Source organism: Zerene cesonia, chromosome 14 (assembly GCF_012273895.1).
Source record: "Zerene cesonia ecotype Mississippi chromosome 14, Zerene_cesonia_1.1, whole genome shotgun sequence".
Classification (NCBI taxonomy): Eukaryota; Metazoa; Arthropoda; class Insecta; order Lepidoptera; family Pieridae; genus Zerene; species Zerene cesonia.
This window is the reverse complement of record NC_052115.1, coordinates 8,650,777-8,674,942: the sequence shown is the minus strand read 5'-3', so window position 1 is coordinate 8,674,942 and position 24,166 is coordinate 8,650,777. Positions and strand designations below refer to the sequence as shown.

Below are 24,166 nucleotides of genomic sequence, written 5' to 3'. Positions count from 1 at the left end.
AGAGTCCACAGACTACAACCTAATGGCACCGGATCCAGACAGCTGCACGACTTATTATGCAATTACGATCTTAATTACCGGTAGATAAGATTGATGATCCCAGTTCATCTCATTATACGTATTTGATGTGGTGAACGATATTGGTAAAGTGTAATTTATTGTCTTATGTTTATTTTCAACTGGCTTCAAAAAAAGTTGGGAGTATGAACTAGTACTTTGGGATTAAAATACTGCTTATATTGCGGTATCAATATCTACTTTTGTAATAAATATCCGTTTTATATTTTTACAAAACTAAACAAAATTTCCTATACCTGTTCTTTTTTTCATCAAAGCAAGCAAAGACGGTGGGCTTCCATTCCACTAGCCACCATCACCACCAATTCGACTGCATTATTTTGTGTTACCTCATAACTTTACTGGGTGAATCGAATTATATGATTCTTTTTTTTTATTTGAAAGCTGGTGCCTCCCATGTGGTCCCATTTTACTTTGATCTAGTACTGACAATTTGAAGGTTCTGTTTTTCATAAAAATATAGTTTTTATCATCAATTTGTGTCCCTACAGTCACCTATATCTGCTACAATTTAAAAAATAACTTCATCCAAAGTTGTTTGTAATATCCTTGTAATTAACAACGGTTTTAATAGGGAAAATTAACAAACTAACAATATTATTGCATAGAACTTATATTATTGCACAGCTGTATTATAAATAAATTCAATTATGATCCCATACATCAAGTGGATATGCAGCTATTAGAGCTTAATATCAGCAATATTGTGGAGAGTCCTCCGGCACTCGCATATCAAATAATTGCAGTCCTCGCGTTCTTACGGGAATTTATCAAAGAATATTGAATTGCCGATTGAATATACCTTAAAAGGGCTTTATTGTGCTACATTATGGGTATAATGGACTATGGATAATGTTGATTGATCATTAAATAACAATTGGAAGTAGAAATCGAGCTTCTGCCTGGATGGGGATAAATGAATACTAAATATGCATACTAGGAACGTGTTGTAGGCTGTGCGCTACGTCTATTTCGCATACTTGTTATTTTATAGAGTACTAGATTTAAACACGCACATACACACAAAGCACACATTAAATTCGGAGTACTTTAATTGATGTTAGTTTACATATAAACTTTCCTCATGAATCACTCTATCTATTAAAAACAACCCATTAAAATCTGTTGCGTAGTTTTAAAGATTTAAGCATGCATATGGACCTAGGGACAGAGAAAGCTTCGTCTTATACTATATAGTGATTCATGTGATGAGTTTACCAAAAATAATACCAGTAAGGGTATGAATATGAACAAATGATAATAAATTTTTCCATTATATTACAAATTTTCAACCAGGAATTTGGTTAAACACTTACGCGCTTACCGCTGTATCAATGAGGTTGGTTAAAGACGTAAAAAGGATGCATGAAAGGATATTAGTAGCCCACACTTCACTTGACGGCTGATGTATATGTCCTATAGAAATTTTCTCAATTTAAATTTAAATCACTTAAACTAATTCCTCCCTTATAGCTCTAATCACAACCCATAATTTATTCGGTTAAATATGAAAATAACAAATTGATCCTCGAAACTTCTCCGGGAAAGACATCAAACTTCTTAACGTGTCCATTTGTTTATTCAGCTTTCCGAATGTTGGGGGACTACACCACTACACCACTACACCACTACACCACTACACCACTACACCACTACACCACTACACCATTACACCACTACACCACTACACCACTACACCACTACACCACTACACCACTACACCACTACACCACTACACCACTACACCACTACACCACTACACCACTACACCTCGATTACACAGTTTTTGTTCTCACGCTTATATTAATCGTCGTCTGGCACGAACCACACTTTTTCGGTTTCTTATATTCGGTACAGAGATGGATTCTGGAGTCAGGGTACGTATTTAAGTTTATAATTTTAGAGAAATACTAATGTTATTATGGTTCAACCGTCGCCTTGATACAGTGATTAACACGCACGTAGACCGAACGATCCTGGGTTCGATTCCCAGTGTATCCAGTACATACAAAACGTGTCTCGGTCTGGCAGGAGGTAGGAGACGTAAGGCCTCTGCAAATGTTCATGGGCGGCCTTACCGTCAGGCGACCCTCCAGCTCCATTGCCGACTATGACATATAAAAAATATATAAAACAATAAGGTTCAACAATAATTGTGGAAAATATGTATCTTTTTAGTCTTAAATTAGTTGAAATAAATGTAAGTTTGTGTGCCAGCGGTTAGTCCGAACCTGGACTAAAAAATACGCTTATTCAGAACTTAAATACGTTTCCTTAATAGATTACAGGCTAAGCAGATTATCATCTAACACATGTTGGGTATAAATCAGGCTGTGATTGGTCGCTTTGTCGATATCGGAGATCTTTCCGGACGCTGTTTATTATTACACTAATTAACAATTAGCGTACGTTGGGAGCTGAACTTTAATGCAAAATGTTTTTCATAAGGGATGCTCTGCGTTTATTTGCGAAATTGGACAGAGAATAAAAATATCATTTTTACGCGAGTGTTATACATTTATAAATTAAATACAATACAATTATAAACTTTGAATTAACCGCGATTTATTCATTATATTATTTATTTTGAAATTAGAAACACCATCGTGTTCCTACTTTTTCTAATATATATATACAAATTGAATGCCCTCAATTATTCTGTTAACAAAGACATAATGTAAGACATCAATATTAAAAACGATTAAAAAGGCCTCCACTCCACACGCAGGTAGGCGCAGTGTGGCTCGGTGCTTGATATCAAATTACCAGCACATTGGGCAGGCGAGCTCAAAATCCGGACTGACACATGCCGGTGCCGCAAACTGTTTAATATATAGTACTAGCTGCGCCCCGCGGTTTCCCCGCGTAAGTCTGTATCCCGTAGGAATATTACACGTAATGCACGCTACCACCGCTCACCGCATATTGTAAAAAGTTAGATATAAAGATATATCTAGACATGAATTCATATCGTTAGTGACATAAAATTATTAAACACTTCAACAATCTTTTATTTGCTTCTTGACAATATAGGAGTAAGTAATATGTCATTTAAATGGAGTAAAAAAACTACGAAAATTAAGTTTTTGACAGCGATAAATTGGTAGAATAAGAAAATTCTAATTAAAAACTCAATGCTCTTGCTATGAACTGTTTAAATTGAATATTAGTAGAAATATTTAATTGGGACCGGTTATGCGTTGAGTCGATCGTATGAAGTACTAGAATATAAGAAATCCAACAATGTGGCGGGTTCAGGATCGAGTTACTTGTTGGACGAGTGTGTGCTATTGCTCCACTGGTGTTGCTATGCTATTCCATACTTTACTCGCCGCGTGTGCCAGGCAACTGGGAAAAAAGCAACGAAACATAGCCTTTATTAATCAGTAACTATTGTAAATATTCATTTATTCGAGCAACTGTGAACCTCATTTTGTGATTTTGCATTTTGTTTAAATATTTTTTACATTTCGACAAAGAACAAAACATAATAAGTTAGTTCTCTTCTCTGTTTATGTTAACTATCTGTTGTCACTATTAAAAAATGCTTCTATAAGAAGTCTAATTGAATAAATAAATGTTTGACTTTCAGTATTTCTTCTTTTCATATTTTTTAAATTGTTTTAATAATGATGTCTTATAGTTAAACTAGTACTATAAAATTCTATAATGAATATATTAGTAAAACCGTAAGAAAATAAGCAATCACCAAGTAGGTTAAATAACACAGTTATTATAAATTAGAGAGGGTGGAGGGGAGAGGCTATAGCTACAGTACAGCCGCTGCTGGTCGAGGTCTCAAAGGCAGTTTTCGAAGGCTATCAAATGAGTAAACGCACACAATGGCGGCTATCAGATAGCTTTCTTCATTTTTGATGCCAGGCGTTGCCGACACTTTTATTTTAAAGCATACAGAGCTATATGAATTTATTTCAGACTCACTGTTTTTTGCGTTGTCTGTTTCTTAAATGAGGGACTATTTTAGTTTATACAATGATTATTTTACTATAATTTACTTTTAATAGAATTTTTTAAAATACTGTACTGAATTTCGATTATAATTTAAATGAATTGAAATGCTTTATTAATGAGTCATTTTTAAAGAATAGCATAAAATTTATCACGAGCAATTTCTCAAAATTTTCAAGCTTGACTTTTTCGTATTTTATTTGGCTACAAATTTTCGCTATAAATTTTTTGGATTTATTTTAATTAGCTAGCTATAAGGGTCTCCTAACTTGAAATATTAATTAATTATCTTAATGATCTTGCTAAGAGTTGTGCTGCACTGAATAGAGTTGCTGAGTAGATTTCTAGTTGTTATTATTTGTTTAGACGTTATACACCCTAAAATCCCAGTTAGGATGAGTTTTACTTTTATCGTATCTATAATAGTAGAGAAGTATCAGAGACTTTTTAAAAAATTCACTCGTGTTTGTCCTTAGCACACATTCATAAGTAAATTACAGATTAAAAATAAAGATCCCTCTAGTAGAGAGATTCTGATACATTGGCAATTAATATCAGATTTGTCGCCTGTCACACTGTTGCTTAAACCGGTCCCAAGTACCATTGCCGGCTTTGAGATATTGATGGATGTGTTTATGCATGTCTTGATGTTAATATAATTTACATTTTATTTAGAATTATCGTTTATAGATATTGATCTTACATTTAACAAAGTTTATTTACAAACAAATTAATCTCTGATATGAACATTTATAAAAAAGATCTTAGTACCTAGTGAGAGTCGGATCACAGTATCATATAAAATAATTTTAAGTATATATGAATGCTAAATAAAAATCTGGTCCATATCAGCCATAAAATAAATTATGAATTTAATATAAAAATTAATCAGCAAGCGATGTAATACATTACTTTTAAACAAGTTATTTTAGTATTTGGACACTTCTGCGGTGTAAACAGATTTATAGGCTTTTCGAAGTTATGCAAATGATATTGCGTGCCGCAGATATCAAATTACTTTATTATTTAATAATAGCAATTACTGGAACATTAATCAAGAAACAGTTTTTATGATCTATTAAAAGGCGATATATCAAAATGTATAAAACATTACAACCAGGATGCTGGTAGGAAGTTTTTATGTTAAAAGTTTCTACAGTTTTATTGCTTCTAGCATTTCGTTTATCACATGTTGCCTGGTGGTGATCGCCAATTAGTGATGTTCACCTCTTTTAAAATCACAGAATATACTAATTTATACATTCGAAGGCAATTACATTTACATTTATAATTACAATAGAAAATTTTAATGAGCCTTCTGCACTTGAGCACTTCTGCCATACTTCTATCGTATTATCTCATCATCATCAGCAGCCTATATATGTACCCACTACAGGGTTTCGGTGTTCCTATGAGTGTTCAAGCCTCAAGCTGGTCAAATACGTATTGGTTTCTTCGCGATTTATTGTTTTCCTTCACCGTTTCGAATAGTGGTGATGTGGATCGTGTGTAGATAAATTGAAAAATCAATTTATTACTTTTACGCTCGACGGGTCTCGCACTCCGAATTTTCCCTTTCCAAGGACCTAATCACTAAGCCACTACTTAGAATCATATCTACCACAACTTTATAAAAGTGTTGAAATACATTGTGACCTTATAAATCCCTACAAATTCAATAATGTGAATGCGAAAGTAGCTCTGTCTGTCTGTAACTTCTGCACGCTAAACCACAGAGCTGATTTGGTTTAAATTTGGATCAGTGGTAGCTTGAGACCTGAGTATATAGTATAGTTTTTTTTATCGTAGAAATCTTGCGGAAACAGGATCTATGTGGTAAAAACTAATTTTTAATATGAAATTAACGTACGCGGGCGAAGCGAGCGAAAATGTAGTAATCATATAAAATTATGTCACTGTGGTTGGTTATGTTTAAAAAAACATACATTTTTCATATACATTGAACAATAATACGTATTCAATTTTAATTACAATATTTTAATACATCAATATAATTATTAATATAAATTATTACTAGGTGTATGGAAACGCATCATTAATTTAATGAGATAGCATCAAAAACTGTCGAGCATCCGACGCCGTACACTAAATTAACGTTTATTAATTTCTACTTAACCCATAAACTCGTTTTACCAGATTTCACTAGACACTTCTCGTAGTTTTTAACCATCATAAGTTATTTTGAGTTAAACTAAATCTTCATGATTATGTAAATATTTTTATAACCTCGAACTTGACGTATGGTAATGGAACAACCAATAAACGTATTTGCTAAAGATGCTATTTATAGAGTAATTAAAGTAATTCAATTAATTAACTTGTTAATCAAATCACGTTAAGCATTCTCATTATTTTGTTGTGCGAGTGGTCAAAAATAATGTTCATAGTACAAACTTTGATTCTCTATTTAATCCCCTTGGGGATAGAATTTATCACAATCCTTTCTCATCACATGCCTACATCACAAGGGCTAAACGCAAGCCAAATTAGTAGATAACCAACAATGGCTAACAGAACATCGTCTAATACGGTTTGAAAACATAAAATATAAAATTCAAGATTTCATCTTGATCGGTCCAGCAGTTTGTGCTGTGCGTTGATAGATCAGTCAGACACGATTGCGTTTTATATATCAATAAATATTATGACAAAATAATGAACAGCAGCCATAAATTCTACTACTATCCACAACTATATCCGCCAACCAGTTCGCCAACCTGCATGACCACAAAACGTATGTAAAGCTTTGATAGGTCTCTAAACATTCCATTAAAAAGTCCAAAAGATCTTTAAATATATTTTACACACACAAGCTTTATCATTAGTATTGAAAATTTATAAATACGTTTTCAATTCAAGTATTATGAGCTTAATCAACGACAACCGTCATGTCGTGGGAGACTTATCTGAAGCTTAGCAAAAAGCTGCGCAAGAGTAGACGGCGCGCGGGCGGCAGTCTGCCGCTAACCGCCGTCCCGTCAACACCTACCTACGTGTGTATACGTACCTATGTTTGGATGTTAACTATTTTCATTAATTAGTGCACCGTGAGTGTAGTGGAGAGTGAGTGAGTGTGAGTGTGTTAAGTGCACTGACCTTGGGTGGATTGCCTGGGGCTGTTGGAATTTGCAAACGGTTTGTTCTTATTTATGTCCTATTAGATATCAGTTGTACCTAGAATAATATATAAGTCACGTATTATAGACACTAATACATAAAATACAAATACCTATAGCTGTAAGAAAGGTAAAAGTTGTAAGTTGTGGCATAACGCATGAGTTTCGCGTAGCAGGTGCGGGCAGCGTCCTAGAGGTCACAGAATGGCAGTATGTGTATTTATATTCGTTTGTTATCAAATATACTTACTTGATTCCTGTTTTATTCAACCTATTTGGAGAGACACTGTTAAAGTTTTGCAATTTTACCTAATATTTAATGATGATGTTAATTATGTTATTATTTTACAACATTGCGCTCACAACATGAAGGAGCTCTTTATGCGTTTGTTAGAAAGGGGAGTAAAGTTATGGCTTGGAGTTTTCGTTGTTCGTTAGTCTTTCATAATATGAGCTTTAATTAATTCAGCCTTTCACAACTAAATGACTTAAAATGTATGTTTTAATCTACAATCTCCTTTTGCTTCAATCATTTGTTATCTGTATAAGTCTTGGCATATAAATAAAAAATGTCTTGGAATTTTATAATATCTTGTTTATTACAAGCAAGCTTTAACTTATCTCTAGACATCGCGAAAGCCGCGACACGGCTTCAGTTTTGAATTAACTTTACTTCGTTTAGTTCATTACAATTAAGTGCACACATCGTGCAGATTCTTTATGTTATCCTACTAATATTATAAATGCGAAAGTTTGTAAGGATGTGTGTGTGTTTGTTCCTCTTTCACGCAAAAACTGCTGAATCGATTGCAATGAAATTTGATAGATAGCTGGACAACTGGAATAACATATAGGCAACTTTTTATCGCGACATTCCTCCGGGATACGGACTTACGCGGGTGAGACCGCGGGGCGCTACACTAGCTGTTTATATAAAATTGCTTCTTGGTGCGTTACAATCATTGGTACCAATGATGTAAAATTAATTCAATAATTGTTGTTTCAAACGATATATGATAAACAAAACTTAAATTTGCGAACTTTAGTGAATAATTTCTCAAGGATCTAAAGATATTATAAACAATTTATTACAATAGATTACTTAAAGAGCATCGAAACAAGTATCGAAAAAGATGCGCGTAATAAGGTTTAAGGCTCTAAAAACAAAATGTTTAATTCCTTCCATACAGTTAATTTTTCTTCCATAAAATGTTACTTATTGTCTCATCAACCCATCAAACCATATTATATATAAAATTCATTTACAATTTGTTATAAACCTAATAAATATAGCATGAAAGATAATCTCAGTTTTACAAAAAATAATATAACAAAAAGAACCTGTAGTAACGCAATTAATTAGTTAACACAACAGCCTCCGGCGCGCGCAAACATTTCGTCATAGTCATATAGAGTCTAAGAGGCAGAGTCAACAACACGCCGGCAGAGCGGGTGTTCGGGTTGTCAGTGCGATAAATAAATAACCCTTCAAGCTGACACTTCAAAATACATTTCATTTAATATATTAAGCAAAATATCTGGTGATTTCACGCAAATATACACGTAAAAAATATTTTTAAGGTATAAATTTAGAAACTATGCGACTGATATACAATTGAGCATTTGGCCATTCCTACTTATTAAGTATAACTATCTTAAAACCACAAAAAGACCAATAGGGGATGTAAGTTTGAATGAGAGAATGTTTGATGGCAAAGTTCGCGGGCACAACTGTATACTAATCCCAATACACATGATGACCCCCCGATCAAAAATATTCCGCAGTATTTTTCAATGATAGTGAAATGAACCTTCATAGCTATAACCAATAGATAACGTTAATTCAAACAATTCAGAATATTCAAATTTTGCTATTCATTCACGTTGCCATCTTCGACATTTACTAACACATGTTTTCGGCATTTGAGCAACTTTAATAGTCTCATAGAAGTACAGAAGTGAATCGCTATGCAGGTCGCGCGCGGCACGCGACGTCGCTCCGTACATTTGCATATAGCGCTACCCGTGTAACCGTCCTCGCCGGGAATTCTTTCAAACTGGGCTTGGACATTTTTATGGGACTTCAATAATAGTTTTACATTGTTGCGATAGTATCTAGAATTGCTAAGCAGCTATAGATCCGGCTCTGTCAGGTTAAAATAGGATGTAATTAAGATCCACTTGGCATAAATTTGCTAATCTAAGTACATGTATATAACTCAAAACTGACTGACTGAGTGACTGACTGACATAGAGATCTAACGACGAAGGATCGAGATGAAATTTGGCATGCATACCGCTGCTTCGCAATTGAATTCGGAGTAAAACTCCTTTGCCTCGTTTTTCCCTATTTTATTATACATAGAAACCCTCTCGAACCACTCGATCTAGTAAAAAATACCTATCAAAATCTGTTGCGTAATTTTTCACATACAGAAAAACAGACGGGGGAATGCGATTTTGTTTAATACTATATAGTGGTATGACAATAATCACACAATGACATTCACAAAGAAGAGCCGGTAACAAACTCTCTTGACATGGCCTGTCTTCACGGCAGAGTAATGTTAAATCAATTTTATGCATTCGGCATCTAACGGTAAACATAACAACAATGTAATATATTTCATTGGATACAACCGACCAGAGTCACGAACGCCAAACTTATTGATATTGAAGTTAACCCGCTTTGAGATTTAGTATTACAATATAATTTATAAAGCTTATATATTATATTATATTATAATATTTCTCTGTAAATAAAGGTGAAAAAAGGTTGAAATTATAAGGTGTTAGGTTCAATCTTTACGTAAAAAATCATGTATCAAGTACTAGCTTTTGCCTGCGGCTTCGCAAGCGTAGTAGTTTGTAGTAGTTTAATAGATGTTATCATATATATCAACCTTTTTCTGAATCACTATCTATTAAAAAACCCCATCAAAATCCGTTATGTAGTTTTAAAGATTTAAGCAAACATAGGGACAAACAGGCAAAGCGACTTTGTTCTATACCGTATAATGATAAAACTGAAAAAGGAATCTCCTGATAAAATAATAAGTCTATCCATTTAAAAGATATTTAATACAGTGTTCACATAGTTGAGTATGTAACTACGATTTTTCGATTCATTCTCCACTATGGATAATATTTTTCATACCATGGTTTAAACATGTATGTCTACTGATGTTATATATGTAAATGACATAATATTTTATAGTTCCATGACCAAGAATAATTCGAAGAATTTGGGACACAGCTTTTTATATTCGTTACTCATTCGAGATCATTTGATAACTGATCTCATAATGCGTAATAATTTAAACGTTTCTTTCACTGGACGCTCGTCCCGGCTCCGCCCGGATATCAAGAGTCCTGTTTTAAAAGTATCCTATCACCCAAGTCAGCTCATCCCCTGTCTGTATACCCAATTTCATTAAAATCCATTGTTTCTGTGTGATTGACGGACAAACATCCAAAGAAACAAACTTTCACATTTATAATATTAGTGAGGCAATTTGCGTACAAATGTAATCGTAAATTACGCAGCATGTCAATCCATATTGCAAGCTTAAATCTCGTTAAAGATATCTCATAAGATAGCAGATAAAGATAATGTGCTACAATTTGTTGATAATTGGAAATGGTATAGACACAAAGCTTTAGTTTTGCACGTAGATACAAATCAAAGATAGCATATTTCAATGAACAAATACACAGTCATTTATGATCGGTATTTAATAAAGTGCCAATTAGAATGTTACGTCACGTGCGTAATACATTGATATTTCCAACTTCTATTTTGTTAAGATACGTTATTTATTAAAAATATCATCATCATCATCATCATCAGCCCATATATGTTCCCACTGCTGGGACACAGGCTTCCTACGAGGGTTCAGGCCATAATCCACCACGCTGGCCAAGTGCGGGTTGGCAGATGTCACATGTCGTCGAACTTTTGATTCTTGCACATGCCGGTTTCCTCACGATGTTTTCCTTCACCGTTTTAAGCAGTAGCATTAAAAATGTATATCCTACTAATGTTATAAACGGAAATATTTGTCAGGATGGATGGATGGACGTATAGATGATTGTTACTCTTTATCAACAATTGCTTATCGTATCTGAATGAAATTTGGTACAGAGAAAGATTATAGTCTGGATTATCACATAGACTATTTGTTAGCCAGGCACCACGCGAGTGACGCCGCGGGTTACAGCTATTAAAACGATATGTCAATATTATCTGCACGATTTTTATTGTGGTATGTATAATCTATGTTGAATGTAATGCTGTACTTTCTAAAAGGTCGAATGGATGGAAAATTCTAAAAGAGGCCGTCGACAGCATTCCAATAAAATAACGATGCGCCCAAAAGGTAGCCGAGTAAGTCATAGAAATATCGTTAATACAATTACGCAGTTATCTTTCATCTGACGCCTCTGCGGCCGTGACGCTGCGAAATTTGGGCGCCAAAGCTCAGATCGAGACTGTCAGATTTATTCGATGACAGCATCCGTCGCGCTGTCATCGGTGTGTCTGACAGAGATGGGTAGATAACGGTTATTTATTCTTTATTTGTTTTCGATTGAAATGTCTTGGTTTTATTGATATAAGATGAAGGTTTCGGTGCTTTGGTCGGGAGAAGAGCGACGGTGAATGATAACGAAACGCGATGTTGAAGCTGTATTTTAAGAATTCAAGTACAGGCGTTTTTAATTTTTATTACATTTATGTAATTCACTTCGAATGATCGGGTTAATATTTCACTGCTTTATGTGGCACTTTTAAGGAAAGTGTTCTTTTAGAATAAATCAATAATAGTGCTTCTAAAAATAAATAAATTATGTTTAAGTATAGGGCATGACAGCGTCTTCTTATATCAATGAATTGAAAGTACAATTTTATGCCTTAATCAAGGTTAGATTTTGTTCACCAAACGTTGAAAGGGACGGCTTTGAGGGGGCACCGCACCACATCTACAATCACCAAATCACAAAACTGTATCATTCGTACATGCTCTACATTTGTGTAATTTGACATAAGTGAATGAATAACATATTTTTGACACATAATAAGACGAGATGGTACATGTCTACAAAATCTACCTGTCTTTATTAAAAACATGGAATATTGCGTAAAAGAAACCCTTATATTTATATTATACTAGCGGTCCGCCCCGGTTTCGCCCGTGGTACATCTATATAGCCTTCCTCAATAAATCTAACACTGAAGTAATTTTTCAAATCGATCCAGTAGTTCCTCAGATTAATGCGTTCAAAGAAACAAACTCCTCAGCTTTATAATATTTCTGTAGATTGGCACAAACAGATATTAGCTTAACATTCGCATTGGTCGAGTTTATTAAAAGAATCCAATGTTCAGTAAACCAGTAACAACCCACCAAGTGAACTATATGGTTTGAGCCGTATTAGTCTCGCAGTGCAGTTAAAGATAAACAAAGTGCATGTGCACAGGAAGGCGTGTTTACTGCTAGTTATTTGTGGCTCGCACGTGCACCGAACTTGTAACTTTGTCTCTATCGAGTCTCATATAATATCGGAGGTCATGAACATAAGTAATGCTTAGAAATTAAAAGCTTTTTAACGGATTTTAAACGCGATTTATTCATTGTCTATATTATAATGAATTAATCTAAATAACAAATGCGGTTAATAATATAATGAATAAATCACGTTAAAAATCCGTTAAAAAGTTTTTAATTCTCACGTAAAATCAAACACAAGAAAATACTATAAGTAATGCTGTTAATGTTACGGAAATGAACAATTATTCAAGCCTTTCATTTTTGGTTGATGTTTCAGTTCGTTTCTCTTATTTTACTTTGTAGAATCAAACTCTATGTCAAACATTTATTCATTCAACTGGATTTAATTCAGAAGCGCGTTTGAATGGTCAAAATGCTTACCGGTTATTTTATATTTACCACCGGTTCGGAAACCAATTTTGCTCTTTTAAAATCATATCCTCTTCTTAAAATATTTTTTTTATAAGCTGTCTGCTGTTCTATAATAAAAATGGTCGGGGTCAATGTACAGACATTGAAGATATTTAGTTTTTTTGTGGGGCGTTTTATTGTCGATACTGAAGTATAAAATACAATTTAAAAAATTTGCGTCTGTCTGTCTGTATCTCGAACGAGAATAAAAAAAAACTACAAATTACAGACACATATTAGCTACATTTGTATTCTAAAAGTGGTTTATATCAAAATAAGCAGGTGCGAGCCGATAAAGAGTCAGCTACCGATCCTATCAAAAAGCTTCCACAAAGATAAAGGGATGATAAAATTCCTCGGAGCAAATAAATAAAGACATTGTGATTATCAGGAAGGTGCCGTTAGAGATATGGAGGCTGTAAGAAGCTGTACAGCATGGTTCTGAGTACAATATCGAGTTTATTTATCTTATTTCTGGTTCCCTTTTATAAGTGTTAACCCTATTATTATAATTTGCTGAAAATTCATAAGGCATTTTGGATAAATATCGATTATTAAAAAACTCAACGTTTTTTAAAAATACATCCTGAGTATAATAAGAAATTAATTGTTTTAACTTTGTTTGAACATTTCGACTCTAAAGTGAATACTTATATAATACAGTTTGAATAGTTTGTAGGTATAAACTACGTCTCCAAATACTACGTGTAATTAAAATATCCTCTTCAATCTACAATTCATGTTGTAATAAACTCAATATACCATTTTAATAGAACGAATTTTCAAGATGGACGTAGAATTAGTGCGTTAATTATAATAAACATATATTTTCTGAGAACAATCAAGTTTCATGCGTAATTTTCTAACCATAATAATAGCTTTTATATTTCTCCAATCAAACGATTTGATAAAATATGAATGCGCAATTCGCTATTTAATGTTTATTTAGAGGTACTGTCGTAAATTGCTCTTAGCTTTGCAATAACGGGCGAGATCGCGTGCAGATCGGCGGTAAGGACTCAAATAATAACTACGCATACTCCAGTAAATCCTTAGAAATATTAGCTAGGAATTACAGCGTACCCTAGATAATCGTAGACGCTAGACAACCTAATGCTTCACCTGCATAACGAATTGGTAATTTTGTTACCAATTATTATAAGGAGCTGAGTATTTTGTAATTTCCAATGATTGTATTGTTGTATTATTACGTAGCAATTCACAAGTTGTTATATTATTGACGGAACAGAGCGTTATGGGCTGACTTTGCATTTTGAATCAAATTTGTTAATACACGTTGCGTTTAGAGGTACCCGAAGTTTTTGCATGAGAGCGGGAGTAATGCAGCATTTTTTTATAAATTTGCAAATACATGTATGTATGTATTGTTAACAACAACACAACTATTTCAAGTAATTATGTTCACAATAATATTACCATGTTTAAAAAGGTGAAGCTTCACGCTTTGTATATGTGATGGTTCCGAATCTTCGTATTTTATAAAGCATCGTTGTGATTTCTATAACATTATTATTTTGAATTACAATTTCTATGTAGGGATTTTGTATTTATTTCATCAAACATCCAACGAATTCTCACACAATGAGTTGAATACGAGTGTCATTACTGTTTATTGCATCATAGAAAAGGCTTAGCTTATAAATTTATTGAATATTACGTCGTAAAAATGTCATTATGGGATATTAGTGGATGGACTGGTTTTATCGCTGTCATCTCGTTAATTAGTTAAGCGTTACTTCCCGTCACTGATAAAAGTTTGGTAATTTAAGACATCATTAAAAGAGGTTATAGGGATGTTATCGATGGAACAATGTGATGTTTATAGAGGAACAGTTTGGTTTTCTTTAAGTATTGAATTGAGCTGGCAACTAGTTCTGGCTTATTGCCATAAAAGAATAATAATAATTTGCGTTAGTAGGTGAATCAGTTTGATAATATAGCTCCCTGCGGACACAACTTGTTGTGCTACATGGTTACGAGAAGAAATAGGTTTTGAAATGAAAAGATTAGGAATTAGATTTATAGAGTCATCGAAGCTAAGAGTCTGGTAAGGCAGAATTTTGTTGGCATGCGGTAAAAAATAAATTCATAAATTCATAAATTGAAAAAAATTAAAAAAAATTGATAAATTCTACCCCCAAGACATAAAATAGGTAATAAATTTGTACTATGAAAATGTATATTTAATCACGCGGGCAAAGCTGCGCGCAACAGCTAGTTGAATATAAAATTCAGTGGCGGCCGGCATTGTTAGTAATTATAATAATAGTTCGTTTGGACGTGGAGTGTGTCGAATGCGGAGTGTTCAGATCGGCTCCAATACCGAAATTGCTTCACACCAAGTTAAATCGTCGGACATTTTATTCAAATTAATCTTTCTCGATAGTAGTTACGTACCGTAACTGGTGGACTATTAAAATATCTCAAGAGCTATTACCGACCAATCAAATGGTAACTATGTTTATGTGAATGTTATTGGCCAATAGCAGGCCGTTGATTTCCCGCGCTTCTAGAAAATTCTAGAAAATCAAGACTCGAGTTGAAATATTTCAGTTACTACAATCAAATGTATAATAAATCTCATAAAAGCACACATAATTCAATCAAGCCATTAATTTTTGTTTTCCTTTTTTTCTGATATATTGTCTGCTGTTGTTCTCCAGTATGATCTGTTGTGTGTATGTGTGTATGGGTGTGTTAAAATAAAAGTTTTCCTTTCTTTTTTTTTTTAACCACAGTCATAAAGAATCTGTGTTCGGGGACCGGTGACCTTTAATTCTATTACGCTATATCTCACGAATAATTCGACACGTCACTCAAAACATAAAAAAAAAACATTATTTGAGTTCACTCAACACACTTTTTGTATCCTAATTACATATGAAGATGCATAAGTTCGTGAAAGTGACGTCATCACAAAAATATTTCAATCAACGCGGATCGATCGCTGGTCACGCTTCGGCCAATAGCCGCGACAAGTGGTGGGGTTTTAGGAATGCTTCAAGACGAGAAATATAGTTGAGATGTTAGTCTGTACATACCTGACAGCTTGATTATAAATCATTTGAAAAGAATTGATAAGAAGTCACACACAGAGCTATCACATTATATCTTTGAATTTGATAGGTACACTTATAATCAAAAGGTGGTGATGTTGGATGTCTTGTTCTTGGAATTGACACAGAGGTTTTATCTCATTTGTGGATAGTTCTTCGCCTCATACTTTAGAGAGCTGAAAGGTTCTTTGTCCGTCTGGTTATGCCCATGCAGGCGCACTATTTCTGCTCGATTATTTTCTATTTACCAGCACAAGAACATTTTGTTAACTGCAATTCTTTGGCTGAACTAAATCGTTTTTACTATTGTATTAGCTGTTCGCCTCGGCTTTGCACGTGGTATATATATATAGTCTATGTCACACAGTGAAGTTGAAGCTTTCTAGTGGTAAAATAATTTTTAAAATCGGTCCAGTAGATTTGAGTATATCCATTACAATCAAACAAAAATATAAATTCTTCCTTTTTATAATATTAAGTGTAGATAAATATAGTAAAGCCAGCTAAATGGACTGTGCTTTGAGTTAATTAGATGCAAATTGATACATTCTTATGTTAAAATCAAAACTTAGACCACCAGAGAGTTGTCATTAAGGCAGAAGAAAACGATTTGTTAATTAAGTACGAAGTAAATCACAAATACGCCAAATCGTGATCGTCCCGCAGTCGGGTCCAATCTCGCGGCCATTTATAACATCCGGCGATTTAGACACCGGTCCAGAATACAGGATGCCGCCTCGATATCGCAACTTATAAGCAATTATGTGTTGCAATTTTGGTTACATTTTCACAGGGAAATAGATTTATTTATTTATATAAAATAACGAAGATTTCTCTCCGTTGGGTTAAGGATTTCAAATGAGACAATTACGTATTTACGTTTTGTTTAATCGATTGGATCGTTTGTTTGTATGTACATAATAAGATGGTAGATAGATTTACAAAAGGCGGTATTATCCCGTATAACTAGCTCTATAGAAAAATTATCTACTTATAATACTATTTATATATTGTATCTTCAATATAATTCCTAGAAACTGTTTTCATTAAACTTTGTTCGATTGAAATTTGATTCATAAAAAGTCTTGCTAATTCGGCTTTAACGAAAATCAGTAATTGATTTTTACATTGAGATTCGTCATACTTGAGCAAATGTCAAGGCCACACATACAAAAAATGGTTGATGTACAAACGTATATTGCTCAACGTGTATTTGATGTAGCTTATTATAGAACGGATGAAAGATGATTATAATTTATTTATGATACAATTAAAAATTTAACAAATATGCCAAGCCACGAGTAGTTTGATACACGAGTTGGTATAACAGCCCTTAAGATTAAAGATTATGAAAAAATAAACGTATATATAGAATGGAATAACATATCCTACTTCCTACTAATATTATAAATAGGAAAGTTTGTAAGGATGTGTGTGTGTTTGGTGCTCTTTCACGCAAAAACTACTGAACCGTTTGCAATGAAATTTGGTACGTAGATAGCTGGACAACTGGAATAACATATAGGCAACTTTTTATCCCGATATTCCTACGGGATACGGACTTACGCGGGTGAAACCGGGGCGCAGCTAAATAAAATAATCTCACAACGAATTGCTAGCATTTATGTGCCTTCACCAACACCAGCGTGAAATTATTTTTTTAAGTGTCCAATCCGGTTTATACTCAAAAAGTCAAGTATTCTTCCAAAATTTTATAAGTAACGCACCCTAAAACAACATCATTAAAAGGAGATCAATCTTCAGAGCAAACAAGAAAAGCAATGGAGCGGTATTCGTGAAGAACATGATAATTCAATACTTGACGCGCTCTCTGGTTCACTCTAATTTGTTTGCTGCCCAAATATTTGCGTGCTAGAGGCGTGAAACCTGTCATGTGGTCGCTTGGAGGGACAGCTTTCTCTGTTCCACACGGCAGTTAACAAAGGGCTCGGTTTAAGTGACGTGTTTAATAGAAAGTCTGTTGGAAATGTACAGACTGTAATGATACATATGTTAGCCATAATAGACAATTGTAATCCATTCACATGTTCAATTGTTTACCTTTATAACTAACTCGCTTCCGCCTGCGACTTCGTCTGCGTGGAATAGTTTACTTTGGGCTGACACTAACTCGCAGCGCACGTGTCGAAAGCTCTCAACAGGAAAAAAAATCCCCCGATCATGAAACATTCTTCATTGGTGCTTCACTCTATTGATCTTAATGTGATGATATATAGCCTATAGCCATCCTCAATAAATGTGCTATCTAACACTGAAAGGATTTTTCAAATCGGTCTATTAGTTCCTGATATTAGCGCGTTCAACCAAACAAACAAACTCTTCAGCTTTATAATATAAATCAAATTGTTCCGTCTATAATAATTACGATTCAGACAGATTGTACCGGGGTCTTCAATATAAATGGAAGGAGGAGGTAAACCTCTGACTGATTTTCCGCCACCTTTCAATCTATACTAATATTTTGAAGCTGAAGAGTTTCGTTTGTTTGTTTGAACGCACTAATCTCAGAAACTATTGTTCTTTCAGTGTTAGATAACCCATTTATTGAGGAAGGCTATAGGCTATATATGTACCACGGACGAAGCCGGGGGCGGACCGCTAGTAAATGAATATAAAGCGCTGTTATCACCAAAAGATCATTATTAAATCAATAAGCATTCATTATTGAAATGTTTTGTGCTACAACAGTTAACGTTACGTTGTTATATATAAATGTTTGGCGTGTGACGAATTTATACTAAATTTTATTGCACGCAGACCAGTTTTAATAGCTTTTAATATTCGTTCCGATAAAAAGTATCAGATTTTATAACAAAATACATTAAGCGATGAATAAAAAGCAATTCCAACGTCAGCTTTATGACTTGTTTGATGGATGTTGGGCCATAAACGTATTCAACTCGATAATGAATAAACACATAATTATTTTACGAATGCTTTTGTGTGTGAAAATGTAAGCTTTATATACAACAAAAGAACAACCACAGATAATTAATTGAACACCGCAGATTGTAGCAATTGATAAGATCATAATCATATTTACTTAATTGACCATTTAACATGAAGAAAAAAAAGAATGTATTGGAAGCCATTGAAAAATAAACATACCCTTTAAAAACTGACTTACTAAGAAAAAAAAATGTTAAAACTGTTAAATTATAAACTGTTAAACCTTTATGCTTGTTATTTACTGCTGTCACTAGCATAAACGGTTTACGATGAAACAAGAACTAACGGTCGAAGCTGGTCAACACCTGCGCGAGCGACGACCTTCCACCTTCGTCCCAAATAACGACTGTCAAAGTTTTTTTCCTACAAACTTTTATGTAAAGAGGTCTTATATTTATACTATATGCGATGCTGGTGAGAATATTTATTGCTTAATTTAGATAAATATACGAATAATGGATGATATTATTCAATACGATAGCCTTATCTTATTAAATAAGTCACATTTTAAATAATTTTGTAATGAATCACTTTCTATGATATGAAAACAGCTTCCGTTTATAAAATGTAAAAAACTAATACCGATCTAGCCAAACCGGTTTAAGAACATGGACGGTCACCGCATCCCCGAGTGGAGGTACCACTTCAAATTCTAAATTGGTATCAAATGAGAACAATTCCCTATTAAATATAAAAGGAATTAAATCTCGATGTCAATCAGCTGAAGATCCACGGAATTATCTTATAAAAAATTCAGTCGAATTGAAACATATTTCGTTTGATGGACGTTGGTTGGAAATAAAGTGAAGCAAATAATTATGTTTTAATTAATTAATTTTCTTATATATAAAAATCAATTGCTGTTCGTTAGTCTCGCTAAAACTCGAGAACGGCTGAACGGCTTTATCTTATCTTGGTCTTCAAATATCCGTGTAGGTCTAGGGAAGAATTAAAAGGTGAAAATATGTCAATACAATATTCTATGGCGTTACGAAGTTCGCCGGGACAGCTAGTAACATAAAAAGATGCACTTTCATAAACTGAAAAATGATGGAAAAATTTATTCTAACTATTTAACTATCCCGGATAGCTCAAGTACAGTCTCTCTAAATTCAGAGTGTACTTTACACTCTGAATTTCAGAGAGTACATTACCTCTTTTTTATTAGTTATGTGAGGAATACAAAAATTATTACAACACAGGCAGTGTTCGCGCAGACTAAACATTCAATTGTAAAGTTATGTCAATGCAGTTATGCAATTGTCTCTTTGTTGCAAAATTTAGTTTCATCACGAGTTCTGATGACAGCGCGTGACAGGCATCGTTGTCATTTCAAACAAATTATATTAAGTACTAGCTGCACCCGGCAAACGCTGTTCTGCCTTACTCAGATCATTTAGTGGTATGAAAAATAGATGTTAGCCGATTCTCAAACATACCCGATATGCACACAAAATTTCATAAGAATCGGTCATGCCGTTTCGGAGGAGTATGGCAACGAAAACTGTGACACGAGAATTTTATATATATAATAGATTACGTGATATTAGAGTATTACCTATATAAGTATAGTTTTGTACTATACGTTCGGAAATCATAAAAAAATTCTATGATAATGCTTGAATATATTTACACTAGTTATGTAACCTATATGCTAATTTAGACTAGAATCAATCTCCATACTGTATTTCTTTGAGATATAATCATTTAATAATACAGTTTTTAATATGCAATGAAAATAATCAAATCTGTCTATTTAATTATTTTTCATACGAGACGTCTCCATGAGAGAATAAATTTCGTTATTGTATTGAAATAATTTATTATACTAAAATTTTAAAACAAACTGAGGAAGTTACAGTTGATACTTATTATAGGTTTTCTTATCAATTAGTGCCTTAAATATACTATGAAACATTTTCATGTACGAGATTATATGAATGATTTAGAATTAGAACAATAAATGATCACTTGGATGCGTTAGGAGAATATTTACGGATATTTACTCATGTTTTACACATCACAATATCATTATGTACAGATTGTCTGCAAATGGAATAAATACCTAAATTTACAACAAAAAATAATACAAATTCAAAGCTATTACAAAAATACAAAAAGTAATTATGAGTTTTGATAAGTCAGAAAACTTCAAGATGTTCTTTATTGTGGTAGTCGAGCACGCTTCGGCACGAATTGGGCCAGCTCGCACCGGGGAAGTACCACACCCCCACAGAAGACCGGCGTGAAATAGCATTCTGCTGTGTTTCGTTCGGTGAGTGGGGGAGCCGGAGGCCCATATCCTATTCCTTGCCCTTCCCAGTCCTTTCCTTTATTCCTATCGCCAATCCTTTCTTAATCCCTTCCCAAAAAGTCGGCAATCCATTTGTAGAGGTGTAAGGTCTGCAATGGACCTTATGCCTCTCCAAATGTTCATGGGCGGTGGTAGCGCTTACCATCAGGCGTCCCACCAGCTCCATTGCTGACTGTAACATAAAAAAAAAAAAAAAAAAAATGTCTTTTCAGTGACAATGGCTTGTCGCAAATAGGAGTCGCTTGAACTCTGCCGCATGTACATCTAACACTCATCTCATTACGTCTATAAACTAGACGAGTATGACTATAGAACACCCGGTACAATTGAATACTAGCTAACTCTATCAGATCTTTAAGTAAGACCCTTAAGTTCTTCCCTCAGAGGCGGAGCTTTCTTCAAGCCAATCGCCTCTGCTTCCAGCACAGTGTCTGGAAGTTGTGTGCTGGCAGTTTCTGGCATGAAGAGGGTCAGAGCTCCAGACAGGAGAGAAGATAGCCCGAATATTAACGCTGGGAGTCCAGACCAGTAGGCCATCTGAAATATATATTAGCTGGTTCATTGTGTGTGAAGGTTTAAAGCGTTTCTTAGAATTGTAATCGAATCTGCAATCTTCAATGGTGAAGTTTAACAGTGAATTCGTTATATATGTGTATTTCACATACATTTTGAATACAAACTAAAGCATTATTTGAAAGTATAACTGCCCGGACTACATACGATTCTAGTAAGCCAAAGACAATAAACTCACAAGCAGCGGTGTCTGCGGCGCCAACAAAGAGCCGACGCGGCCAATAGCAGAGCAGATAGCGTGCATGGAGTTGCGGGTGTAGGTGGGGAACAGCTCCGAAGTGTACATGTACACTATGTTGTAGGAGAACGTGGCCAGGGTCTCGAACGCCATGAAGAGCAGCAATCCTAGCCATGCGTACCCTGGGAATTAGAGAAAAATCACACATAACTTAAACGACATAAACTTTTTCATCGCAAGTGAAAAGTACAAGTTCACGTCAAGTCTCCCTTTCTCTTGTACAGAGTACACCTCTAATCAGAATAATAAGATAAACTCATGAAATTATTGTATTGTCACCGATCATTGATAAGTGCACTAAGTTTAAATGAAAGCTGTCCATGCAATGATAACAATTTCCTACAGGAGTGGGTTTCATACAAACATATTGTGAATCTAATAAAAGCAATTTAATAAATAATGAATTTGAGTAAAGTTATAGTGGATGTAGGATAAAATGCAATAATTACTCAGTGGTTATCAAGATCAGTGGAATTGATTGCCCTATTTTAAGGATTAAATTCAAACTGTTTAACATCAATTTAGTTGGCAATTACCACTGTTAATGAACGTAATCAAGTTTATACTACAACTGTTATAAAGGAATCAAATAAGCCATTAACTTTAAATACCTTTGGGCATAAACGGCTGCGAGATGCAGAAAAAGCCGCCGACGATAAAGGATGCAATTAGAGGAAGTTTCCTCTTGTACTTTGATAGCGCGAGCCAGTAAAATACGTTCGCCGGAATATCCATTAACATTAATAACGCGAAATTAATGTATTTGTTTCCATCTATCAGCACAGAGCTGATCATCATCCCGTAGTTTATCAACGTGATCGTCAGCCACCACACCATGCACACAAGGAAGCGTTGCATCATTATTCGGGATTTGAAAGTTTTCATCAGCAACTTTCTGTCGCTGTATTTCGTAGATTTTTCTTCGTCGATGTAATCCAACTTGGTTAGCAAAATCTTGTCCACCTTCACTTTGTTTCGCTTTGCGATCTTCTCTATCAGCTTGATCCCTTTCTGTTTTTCGCCTTTGCTGAAGAGCCAACGGATGCTCTCGTCCAAGTAGAAGGAGTAGGTGAGAATGATCAGGGTGGGCGCGTAGATGACTCGCAGGAAATGGCGCCAGTAGGGAACCGCCCAGGCTATGAAGGGCATGATTATCAGGCCTCCTGTGTAGCAGTTCAGCAGGATCATTTGGAAAAGCACAGCGCGTCTCTTTTCCACTATTTCTATACCTGAAAACATGTTATAACTGTCAATACCCTGGAAAGTTTTAGATAAAAGTTTTATGTTGAATAAAATAAATTAACATATTTTAAGAATTTATGATACGTATTATTTACTTTCGATATGTATTATTCTTAATTTCGTATTTATATTCAGATATTAGCAATTATTTATTTTAATAGATCATGATTTTAATTCATTTTTATTTTTAACAGTTTACCAATAAATGTATGCATATAAAAAATAACAATTTTACAAACACTTATACGCAAACACAGCATGCTGTACAATAAAACAGAAAGGATGAATGAATCGAATTAATTGCTTAGAGCAAATACAGATCACATACTCAACATGAACATAGGTGACAGTGCGTCACCAATCGCCGCCTCAAGACCTTCCAGGGTGATGTACACCCAGAATGATGTCGCGAAGCTTTTAGTGATGCCGAGCACAGCTCCCATGGTGCCAGCAAACACGGCTGCAGTTTTCCGACCAAACCTGAAATATTTAAATAATAAGTAAATAAATGATAATATATCTATTACTTATCTTTTTATATACTTAGTCTGGCCATAAATACTGTTACACTTAATTATAAAAAAATATTACATTTGAATTTCGAATCT

General features: G+C 34.3%; 1 protein-coding gene across 1 annotated transcript in view; it reads right to left on the bottom strand.

Annotated features, from left to right (window-relative positions):
- Positions 1–21,711: 21,711 nt before the first annotated feature.
- Positions 21,712–24,166, bottom strand: part of LOC119831621 (solute carrier family 22 member 1-like) — a 17,695-nt gene continuing 15,240 nt past the window's right edge. The window contains exons 6-9 of the mRNA XM_038355048.1: positions 23,887–24,038; positions 22,928–23,545; positions 22,257–22,438; positions 21,712–22,042 (exon numbers count right to left, since the gene is read on the bottom strand). Of these exons, the coding sequence (XP_038210976.1) occupies positions 21,860–22,042; positions 22,257–22,438; positions 22,928–23,545; positions 23,887–24,038 (1,135 nt within the window). The 3' untranslated portion in view covers positions 21,712–21,859. The remainder of the gene's footprint in view (positions 22,043–22,256; positions 22,439–22,927; positions 23,546–23,886; positions 24,039–24,166) is intronic.